The sequence below is a fragment of the Colletes gigas genome, unplaced genomic scaffold (assembly GCF_013123115.1).
Source record: "Colletes gigas isolate AHSC1104 unplaced genomic scaffold, ASM1312311v1 Colletes_gigas_Sc00007, whole genome shotgun sequence".
Taxonomy (NCBI): Eukaryota; Metazoa; Arthropoda; class Insecta; order Hymenoptera; family Colletidae; genus Colletes; species Colletes gigas.
In genome coordinates, this window is record NW_025106636.1 from 7200802 (window position 1) to 7212921 (window position 12120).

The 12120-nt window shown below is 44.4% G+C and overlaps 1 protein-coding gene across 1 annotated transcript in view; it reads left to right on the forward strand.

Moving 5' to 3' along the window:
* The first annotated feature begins 4560 nt into the window (after positions 1 to 4560).
* The window catches only part of LOC122396083, a 63339-nt gene continuing 55779 nt past the window's right edge, over positions 4561 to 12120 (forward strand). Inside the window, exon 1 of the mRNA XM_043394204.1 lies at positions 4561 to 5757. Within this exon, the coding sequence (XP_043250139.1) occupies positions 5574 to 5757 (184 nt within the window). The 5' untranslated portion in view covers positions 4561 to 5573. The remainder of the gene's footprint in view (positions 5758 to 12120) is intronic.

Sequence of the window (12120 nt, forward strand, 5' to 3'; positions counted from 1 at the left end):
TGGACACTTATAGTAGAGGGGACCCGAGAGCTCGTTGGAGCAAGTAGTTGCCCACGCGACCAGTTATCGAACAGACACCGGGGTCACTTATAAACGATTCGCTGTATCCCAAATGCAAACTGATGCGGAAAACGAAGCGGCATTATACTTTAGTAGGGAGTTTCGCAAACAAAGCAAAACGTTTGGGGTTCTATCGGTACGGTCTCGTTTAAATCGATTCCGGGAACACGAGTTCTCCTCTAGTCGTACGACTTAATTTATGATCGTTGATTTTAAATTCAACGCGGTGCCGACGCACCGCGCGAACAATTCGCTCCGGCGATGAATATTAATCGACGTTTAATCGATATTCAAGTGCGCGGCCACGTATTCTGAGAACGGGGCTTATTTTATTCGCCGCCTTGAATGCGCGGGCTGCATCAACCGGAGACAGACCGCGACACTTCTACTCTTTTCCTTCCTATCCTCCTCTCACGTTGTCGCGTTCCTCTCTTTTCCCCAGCGTGTCGTGCCGTTCCCGCGGAAAACAGAGAACGTACGCGCGTTGTCCTGCAAATAGCGCGCGGAATAAAAACAAGCCGAAAGGAGATGGATAGCCGGGGAATAATCCTCTTTCGGGTAATCGGTAATAGCTTCTGTCCTGTCGTAAAAATGTCCCCTTTCCGATAGACAGACACGGAGTTCGATCAACGTTATTCATCGCGTCATTAGCGTCACGTTTTCCGATTAATAATGGCCACTTGTTATCGTCGGTCCTAAGTGGAACACTATTCACCGCAACACTCGCGTTTAGCACTTAACAATCGTGTTTATTAATCCTTGCGTCGACGATCCTCTTTGTTCGCGATCACTTTGGGCACCGTTTGAACGTTGCAAAACTTAAGTTAAGGGAATTATACTGCCATATTTGGGGCTTTGAATCGATTTCGTGACCACCTTAGACTAATTGCGTCTGATGCAGGATCAAGCTTACTGATTAGTCTGGGATCCAGGTGGAAACACAAACGGAATGCTTCAGGAACCATAATTCTCTCAGATTGCATTATTGTCTCAACTGTCTTCGACGCAATTTACGTTTCGAATAAGTTCCTTTAGAAGTGCTTAATTTGCAACGGAATGGGAGGGCTGACCCCACCTTTGGATGCATTAACAGGTTCGACCAGCAAACGACGACGCATCCCTCGGAGTTAACCCCGTTACCTGGTCGTCCAAACCGTGGAAGTTCACCGGGAGTTTTTCTTTTCAGAATTTCCACTCCGAGGGGAAGACGGCTAATGTCGTTTCCCTTCAAAAGACTACACCGTTCAGTGGCCGTGGATAACTGAATGACAAAGTGGCGTCCACCGATGGCACGTATAATATCAGCGGCGTTTCGTACCGAGTAATTAAAATCGGCGTATCATCGAGTCTTTGTTTAAACTTTTCATCGCTGTACGCGGAAATAAACATATTAAAAAGCCGAACGTCCCGATGTGTATATTTCATTTTAATCGCCTTCCGTCGCCCGTTATGTTATTATACCGGACCGCGCGTTTATTATGCGGTCGGTCGACGGGAAAACCTGCTTTGTGGAACTCCGTTTTCGTTGTAATGATACTTGCGTCACTTTCACGGAAAGACACGTACGCTTCAATTATCCGTAATTAGGTTTCCCTCGTATCAGAAATAAATAATTTTTGTATCTTTAATCGTTATTTTGTTTCTAGTTGCGTTTATATTTCGGTGTATTTTGTCTATAAATAAATGGATATACTGTCAGTCTCAAGGTAAATTGTAACGAGAATTATTTATATTCCGATAGAAAATAAACGCACGCCATGTTCTAATAATAAGTCGTTCGATTAGTACTGTATTTCGATAGTAAAGCATTTGGATAACGGAAGTCCCAATAAAGAAGCGTCCCATTGTGTTAATGGAATTAACAGCGCTGGCTTTCGTTGAAAACACTGCAAAAGCGTGGCGATAAATGAATGAAAACTATTGTCGTTAAACAAATAATGGACCATTGTTAAAAATTCACCGTGTACAGTGGTAGCTTTACCGATTCCCATGAATAATCAACGACTGGCTAGGTCAGGTTAGACCATGCCAGTATCTGTTACACGTTCTATTACAGATTATCGACTTCGTGTTCCTACGTGACTTGATTAATCGTCCGGGCTGTATGTTTAATTCCATGGCGCAATCGATAGTAATTTGTATCCGTGACACTGGAACAAGTATCTATGAAATAATACTCCAGAGCACGTGGCAAGAATCTTATAGTAACCGAGACCTTAAACAATTCTGAAATTGTACAATGGTTGCATTTAAATACCATTGTTGTCAAGATCTTAATAACAAAAGTAATTTCTTAAGAACTAACGCATCAGCTAGATTGTTACCAAATATTGTAACAATAATTGAATGACACTCGTATGATAGTGAATACAATCTGATCCCCTTACAATAGTACCTCGATACATGAAAACCTTTTTAGAACCGAGCACTACTGTACATCAGATCGTGAAAGATAGTCTTCTAATTAATATTATTACTGAATTAAAATACAAAAATGTATTTATGGAATCTTTGCTACTAGATTTAAAGTTTTATTGCTTACTACTATCGTTCGGTTTATTACTTATTATTATGAACATTAGAGTGAAGTGTACACGTCACGGTAGAGTGATTGTTTAATTACGTAACAGCAAGAACAACCTCAGGCTAATTTTCCACCTAACCTGAATGTCGGAATAACTTCCTCTAAATCCACCATTTCAGGATGTCGGCTGTTCCTGTCGTTACAGGACCACCATCAAACAGAATGTCATATGTTTGTTATAACTTTCTAATAAATGCATTTACGAGCTTACGTTCATAAATCATCCCCTTCTTATTTGTACTAATAGTATGTACCGACGTAGTTTCCGCCGGAAGATCCCACGACATACCGTATATTCCTAAAGTTTCATAAGTTTACGAGTTTCGGAGTTCGAAATCTTTCCCTGTCAGCTTTAAGCTTAGCATTCATTTGTATTAGGGTCAGGTTCTGTAACAGTAACTAATGCAACGCCTATTCGTCATCGTGCATAGTGCAATAAAGTCGATACTATTATTACTTAAACATCTGTACGACTGGGAGCATGAGTTAGTGTAGCGTTCGAGTAATTTCTGTATCTTAGAGCATGTCTTACGATGGCTGACTGAAATTACTGGCGCAACTCCTCCCAAAACTGATCTTTTAAGTCCTGATCGTCAGAGAACTGGACTAATGTTTTTATGACAATTGACTAGAACGTTTGATCCAACAGGACTCATAATTCCTTTGAGGATTAATTTTTCCAGCTCTCATTGGTATAACTAGGATCAGTCATGGTTCTTTGCAGGATTGATTTTTCTAGTCCTCATTAGTGTAGGACACGCCTGATCCAACACTACTCCTAAATCCCCCGCAATCCTTCCACACATCAATCGATATATGTGGGAACTGGAAAGGTGATACCGAGGTTAAAGGGAATATAGTATTCCGAGAGGTATATGGATTTCACGTAATTTTTGCTCTGTTCAAGGCCTTAAAAGTGGATGAAGTACCAACACAAATATAACAAATGCTTTCAAGACTGACATGTAAAATTCTCATCGCTATAGTGTCCAACTGGATGAGTGTGATTTCCGTAACAATACGAATTTAGTAAGAACGTGGACCGTGTTGAGTAATTTATATTCGGTCACAAGCTGAAGTATCATGTTCGAGAGGAATGTGGACCGTGTAGAATAATATTTGTTCAGTCGCCGGCCTTTGAAAGCCGACTAAAACGTCCGACTCTGTACGAGTCGCAATACCATCCAGTACAGATCCTTCAAGCTCTCTGTATAGCTGGGAGCCAGCAATATGATTCCTGGCGTTAAGGAACAGTATTATAACGAATAAAGGAAACCGTTAAACACCGCTGAGTTTTGATGGCTGATCAAAACCATACAATACTACTTATTAATTTTTAAGATCCTACGTCCACCTCCCCACAATACACCCTGAAGCTGAAGTAATTGGGAAGACAATTCCCGACTTAAAGGGGTTGTAATATCCTAAGCGAAGGTTATGTTTTTTTCTAGGTTCGTTGGGCAAATGTCAGACGCCATCGCGATTGGCGATTCTCTTTAGGACAGTTCGAGGACTGAGCGTTTCAAAGGGTGACTCGCATTCCGCAAAACATGCCCGATCCCCGGACTGATATTCCCCACGTTAATTAGTTCGCGGATCGGCCAGGCGGCGGAGCACGTGCCCCCGGTCGGGCGGTGGAGCGTTTTCGTTCGGTACGAGAGAAAAGCGCGTTCGTACGAAGGAACACACGCACGAGACCAAGGGGGGTGGGGGAGCGGGCTGGCGGCGCGAAGGGCGAGGTAAGGAGAGAAATAACGCCGAGAGCGAGCGGACGTTAATGGGGAACGGAGACGGAGGGCGCCCGCGACAGAGAGGGCACGACGATCCAGAGTGGAGGAGCATGCGCGGGTGGGAGTGGCACCTTATTCGTCGTGCAGCTCCCGCCAAGGCTTTCTGTCAACTACGAACTCTCGATGGAAAAGGTTCCCGGCGGCTGTCAACGACGCTGTCGCGTAGAATCGTCGCGTGTAAACTTTCGAACGGCCCCGCGCTCGGTCCAGGACTACGAGTCTGTGAAAGTGACACGTGGACGTTTAAACGTGGAATAATCTCCGGATGCCTCGGTGCTTCCCCGATACCGTGATCCTTCCAGTGACAAGTGGGTGCACCGTATCGGATCATCGATAGTTGGGATTCCCTCGAGGGGGTGATATATAGTGCCGCGAAACGCCGTGGATCGGTGGATCGAACACGACCGGATGCGGCGGAGTGAGTTCGACGGTGAGGAAGCGCGATCCCTTGGACACCTAACCGCGCGTTCGGGGCGAGTGGTGTGTCCCGATCGACGACTGAGAATCGCGGGTATAGCGTCACGTGCCGTGAGGGGGTAAAGCGGCACGTGGCTGTGTCGCGAATACGTTTCGTCGGTTCGTGGAAGATCCCCCTCCGCCGGAGGAAACCAACACTCGAGGTTCGATAATTAAGGAAAGGAAAGAAGTGGAGACTCGGAAACGCGGCAAATCAACGTCGGAATTATTGGACGACGCTGAAGGAGGATCCCGGGGACAGTCGGGGGATCGAAAGACACGGTCCCCTCCCCGCGGAGGGGATAATTAATTTCCGTGCTAATTAGTCGTCGAAGAGGCGGACGAATGCGCGCGAAGGGTCGGCGGTTTGATCGGCGGATTTGCTGATTAAACACGACGCCGGATGACCCCGGGTGGATCCCGCTGAAAGGGCGGGCTAATGAGGCGAGCGTACCTCGAAAGTTTCTCGCAAGAACACGGGCACCGTAGGAACGCACCGTCCAATCGCCCCGCTTCAAAGGGTTGAAAGGAGAACCTTGGTACACCCGGAGAAATGAGACGCAGACCTCCGTCAGGCCATTCTCGACGAAAGAGTAGTTCGATCTGAGCTTGGAACAACGTTCACTGTGTCCCGCGGATTCTATTATAAATTCTGGTGCGCGAAGTGATAGCGTGGTGTTTGTATGGGGTGGATCGGTTCGCGCGAAGAGGTGGTCCCGTTCTCAGATATGGAGCAAACGATGAGACACTCGATGCCACAGGCGAGGAGCCGTTCCACTTCGATCGGTGAATCGTGCTCCAGGTGTGGAAGGTGCTTGAACAAAATGTGGCTCGCGATATTGCTGCTTGGCACCCTGCTGAGGACAGGTGAGAGGCTACTCGTTGTTTTTCGTTCGTGACAAATTAAACAGGGGGGACCAGTTCATCGCCTGGCCACGGCACACACGCAAACTATCCTCAAACTGCCGGGATTCGTTAACGCTTTAATCTCTAATTTCGCGGCACTCCCGGGGGATTTAATCTTTGCTCTATTTCTCTCTCCCTGTCTGCTGAGAACAGTCGGGATAATTGGAATTTTTTCAACGGCACTTTGTCTATTTACGTATCCGTTAAGGGTCGCGGGGAAATTGAATTGAGCATTTTCAATCTTCGCTCTCCGAACGCCTCGTGCGTTTCCTGACCTCATAATAAAAAATGGGCGTCACTCGCATGCTACAGAATCGAGACTTCCGGCTGGCCAGTATTAACCTAGGTGATTAGGGGTTCTTGAATCGATTTGCAACTTTGTCATCTGCAATTCTATGCGTCTCTACTTCTTCGTTAGGGTACAACAGTGACGAGTGTTTAGAGAACACATCGACACTGCCATCTTATTCAGTGTGATACACACTTGATGTTTTAAACTTAAGGAGGATATCGCTGAACAAACTGTTATTGCACATAAGTGTCTGTACTTCTTCAGCGTCAATGGCTTCTGTTCCTGTGTCCAAGGTGTCAAGTAGCCAATCATTCCTCTAGGGCCTTTGGCTTCAATCAAAGGCAAGGTTTCACAGATCTCTGAGAACTTCTCTGACACGAGTTATTAGGATCTTACTCGAAGGCTGATATATTATATGTTTGAAGGGGCAGGAAGTGAAATAAAAGGGGGGTACAACAAAGCAACAGATCATCCAGGTTCTGGACATCTTGGAAAATTTTTTGTATCTGCAGGCAACAAGTAGTAGTATCCCCCCGAATAAGTGAAGTACGTCTAGGTTATGGATGTCTAATAGAGAGGGCTAATTGGCATGTCAGACGGGCGTGGGTTTCGAAGGGTTTCAGTCCCATCGCTGACGGAATTTTCCGCGTCAGTTTCTCGAGATTTGACACGGTACTCGCGCGAAGATGCCCTTTTCAAAAGCACCGCCTCGGGGATGCCGGGCGTCCAGCAAAAGTCATTAGCAAACACGCTGGAGGGTGAAAGGTCATTGAAGCGGAGCGGCCTTGGGGACACGGTTTTTCCATTTCAACCCTCGTTGATGTACACGGTGTTTCTGAACAATTTGGTTGCAAATTTCCGCGCAACGAGGCGTATACGGTTCTTACGAATGATAGAGCTTGAGCACTCCTAAATGTTCGATCCAACCGACATCAAAGAGTATTAAGAGCAATGAAAATGCCAGGTTCTCCAATTTTCTTATCCTAAGCCTATTAATCGGGGTGTGGAGGGGAGATTCTAATCAGGAATTCCGTCTGTGCACGCAGTGACAAATGAGTACAGTCGGCATAACTCGGTTTCTCCTCAGCGAGTATGTTATAATTTATGTTCAATATAACTGGAATGACAAATTGCTAACTGGAATTCTTGAATAAATAAATAATTAATTATTCGAAGGATATTATTACCAAAACACGGACCTTCTACTTTACTGTTACACGTATATAAATTAATATCTTACTGTAACGTACGATATCGTTTGAAATATGATTTATAATCCCAGTTCTCAGAATGCGCAATACCTCGATACCTTACAAAACTGACGAGGGTATCGAGAACTGTCATACACAGATTTTGACGGAACTTTGTATAAACGTACAGTGAACCGACCAGAGAGGATTGTATCGATGTTTAATCGCTGTCGAGGGAAGATCGCAAAAATATTACGAGAAACAACGTTTGTTTTTATTAGCGGTGATTTTTTCATTAAAATCGAGGAGCAGCAGTCAAGTGGAGTCTCAAATATTAGTAAATTGAACACGATATGTAAAAGTAGGGAAGACAAGATGAAACGGCGGATTCCATCGTATTCTGTTCTGTAACCTGATCCTATGATTGCCACTCGAGTCGCATGAATTCTCAAATTCACATTTACAAATGCTCTTCTCTTCTATCAAGACTTCGTCTCACCATACAGGCAAACTTTTCAATTACAATTGCAATTGTCACTTATATAGAATTTCCTTTTCAAAACGGTTTCTCGAAATAATCAACCGTTTCAAATTTGATTATTTTTTAAAAAAATTTCGATAGTTCGAACGATTTTAGTTTAGAAGCATTCTTTAGCGACCGAAACAAGTGGAGTAATCGACGTTTTTAACGATTTAATGACGCGGCACGTGAATTACGTACCGCGATTCTCATTCTCGTCGGTCGATGAATATGAATGCAAATACAACCGAAACGCGTTGTTCTCGCGGGCGGGGTAGTCGTAGGGTAATCGAAATTGCATGTAATGAATATTTCAGCGAGGCAAATTTTTAATAAAATTCTACCCGATTTCCCCGACCGAGCTGATTTATTCTCCGCGCGGCGAAACGTGGTCTGGATCGACACCGAATAAACCAATTTAAACTTCCGACCGGACAATGTTTATTTCACGAGCGAAAAAATAAGCCCAAGAGACAGAGGGCTTCGAAATTGTTGCCTCGAAGGCGGGCCGTGAAGTTGCGCGGTAAAGGGACTGAGAAAGTGTGCAAATTGTTCGAAACGAACCGAGCTACCCCCCCGATGGCTATTCTCGAGTTCGAAACTGTGCAAACTTTTGTTATAAAAAAAAAATTACTAACCATCGGCACGTTATTTCTACGCATTTCCTTATATTCTGTTAAAAATTGTAAATAAAGTTTCAACGGAACTTCCTAATTTTCGTAACGATTTTCAAGACAGAGGGGTTGGGGGTCATTTTGTGAAAAACAAGTCGGGGACCAGCAAAATTTATGGAACAATTTGTCGGGAATTAAATTTGAAAATTTTACCTGAATTTCCGATACGCAGACGTAACTGAAAAAAGAAACTATCCCCTTGCTGAGAAAGAACAAATTTCCAATCATGGAAATTCGCCAGCACACGTGTTCCAAAGTGTTTCAAACAATTTGGAAATTCCAAATGTTTAGAACACTTTGTTGCACGTGTTCGATCGAGTTTTCTCGTAGTGACTGAAAAAATCGTAATCGCGGTTATGTGGAAACCCCCTTTATATTATAAATTCATTCCTTAAACTTGAGGGTCTGCAGCTTAAAAGAATTTTGACTCGTTTGGTTTCGCTCGGTCTACAAATCTGCAAAGTTCTGTCAAAATTTACGTCGGACACTTCGTGAGCGTTCCTCGTCAGTTTCTGCAACTAACCCTCGCTGCAACCGAGGGAATCTGACCCGAGGGAGAACCAATTAGGTACAGTAGAACCTCGGTTATACGAACTAGTCGAGAGACAGGATGTTCGGGTAATCGATTTTTCCAGATAATCGTATCGTTGTGCTTCCGCGTAGAAGCAGACTATACGTTAGACGATATTTCCTACTTTATCTCCCCCCCCCCTCTATTTTTCAGACTTTTAATTTTTATCTAAAGGATTTCTTTTATTTCAAGAATTACGCCAGCCAACAATAAAATGGGTCCGACATTAGAGGCGGTTGTAAAGCCAAAATGGAGCAACATCGATCCATAGCACATTTTTAGGTTAAATCAACAAACATTTGCACGAATATTCGTCAAAATCGACGTCAAACGAATCGTAGAACTCCTTCTACGAGACTGTTTCCAGTACGGTACAGTTAACGACAGTAAATTAAAAATAAACGTTCGATAAAGACGATCCAACACAAGTGAGTTATGACGTCGAGCGAGAAACAAAGCATTCAGTATAAAATTTACAAAACCAGTTAGGATAAAGCGCCCGGAGGCGCATAAAATTGTATTCGAATGGACGAACGAAATCAATTTACAGAAGAGAATTTAATACCTCACTCGGAGGGCGGTTGAGAGTGAGCAGGAGACCGTTGCAGTTGAGGAAATTTCAAAACCCATTATTGAACTCATTACTGGATTAATTACAAAAGAAAATCGGGCTTTGAAAGTACCACGACGTTTCAGGCGCACACAAACGCAGATTCGATTCGCCATTTGTAGATGCTGCAGCAATAATTACAATGGCGCCGAGCAAAGCTACGTCTCATCGCCTCAAAACTCGCACCCGTTCGTTCGTACAGGGCAACTCAAACCTAGGGGCACATTTGAACTTCACTCGTACATCGAGGGTCACGGGTGTATAATTATTTTGCAACAAAAATATATCGAAAACCAATTTTCAGCGATTTCAATCGTCGTTGAGGTTTGGAAAAGACGACGCGATAAAAAGGTTAAGAGGAATATCCAACGGACCGTCGTCCATGTTTGGTATACCTTGCTCTACATCGTCCCACCCCAAAATGTGCAGCTTTGCAATTGGCGAAAAGTCATGACCACCCCGAAATCTTGTTAGTGAAGGGTGAATCCCTTAGCTGGCGTTTTAGCTTCCGCAAGAGAAGCTGAACGTTGCAAGATCCGCACCGTAAAGATTCAGACAGCTTGATCTTTTCCGATAACCCATTGTTCTAGCTTTCAAGAGAGACCCCCCGGATTACTGAGATTCCCAGATTCGTCGAAGTTTAGACAATTAATTGTCCCGCTCTGTACGTGTTCTTGTACGCTGCTGATCCATTATCCATTCCCAATTGCCATTCAACCGGTAGGTCGATTGATTTATTGGTCTGTGGCAAAACTCCCACAGGGCTTAAAGTAGTTGTAGTTACAGAATCTGAAGTGCCAAACTATCTCCAAGTAGCGGTGAACCCGTAAAGTCACACTATCCAACCTTTCCCCTCACATGTGTTGCCACTATCTCTTAATTAGAACCTTCGCGATACTCCCTCTGGGGTGTACGAGTATACAAATTGTGGTTATCGATAGCTTTGAAACCATTCCACTTCGCCAAATGTCGGCTATAACCCCAACTCCGATGTCGGTGTCGTGAGAATTATCTTGTGATTTTATATTCCATACGTACTCGCGCTATTTGTCATAAAGATCAGGTGTTCAGACTTACGTTTCTTCATTACGATTCATGCCTTCTATCTCTGGCTAGCTCCGACGACATTAATTTGCCCTAAGAGCAGCGATACTGCAGAGAGCTATAAAGTATGCCTGAGAGAAATCTGTCCTTTCATCCATAAATTACGTTTTCCTGATAGTAATGCTATTAGTCATTAGTTCATATGATACGATATTCTGTCAGAGACATTCTTCTCAGATACTGCTGATACTATAAGGAACTACGATGCCCCTGAGCGATGTCAACGATGTAACAAAAGTACGTCCTTTTTTCTTGGTAATAATACCGTCAGACATTAATCTTCTTAAAACTTAATGTTGAATATTTTATTAATATTCTTTTCAGTTGTTACGAGAGGCTAGAATGCTTGCTAGGCGATATTGGCAATGCTTCTTTCGTGATACCGTGGGCGGCACTTCCTGCATTCGCCACTAGAGGGACACCCAACCTTTATCTCCCTCACAAGTACTCGACCCATCTCCAATACATACACTTTTCTAGCCCCTAGTTGTTGTTAGAGTGTTATAGACTTAAATCGAATAGAATAGACCCACAAGAAAGCATCCTTACATGCAATATTGGGGTCGTTCAAGTGCCCTTCTTCGATGATGGGTCTTTACTCCTTATTGCGTAGCGGTTGGTGGGTGGATGAAATACTTGTGATCATCGAATCATGGTGATATAGGTATAAAAGAGTCAACGCGGGAAGCAATACCTGTTCCTCGACCAACCATCAAATGACGTCTAAGGCAGGGCACACTGATGAGTCCACTTAAGCAGGCCTAAGACCAGACGTTCTTTCCGTAGTAAAGTCACTAATCCGTGTAAAACACGTCGACCAGAACACTCTAATCCCTAAAGCGGAATTCCATCCAAGGGTATCGTGTTTAGTTCGCCACTGTACGCCGCTAGTAATTTGGTTGGCGATCTGCACGACAATGCCCTAATATATCACACAGCCAAGCAGTTCCAGTCCCCTGGTCGCAATAATCGGAGAATACGTAGCGCCTTCGGGCGATTAACTACCGTACAGGGCCACGGCAAAGAACTTCTTACTTCGGGAACGTACCTGGCATCCGGGATATATGGCGTGCGGAAACGATCGAGGAATCGATGGCTCCTCGGGCGAGCGGCTGGAATAAATCTGGGCGCATCTGCTCGTAAACAGTTCTGGCAAAGGGAAAAGGAGGGAAACCGTGGAACGTTTTCATCGGGTGGGGGGCAGGGAGGGCAGACGGATCGAGAGAGAAAATAGGGTGACGAGGGAAAAAGTTCGCCGAGAAATGCGGAAGAATCTGCGCGGATGCCGACCGAACGCTTGGCGTGCACGCGAAGGCGGGCGGAGATTATGCAAACGGCGGCCAATTCGATTGAAGTGCACCGC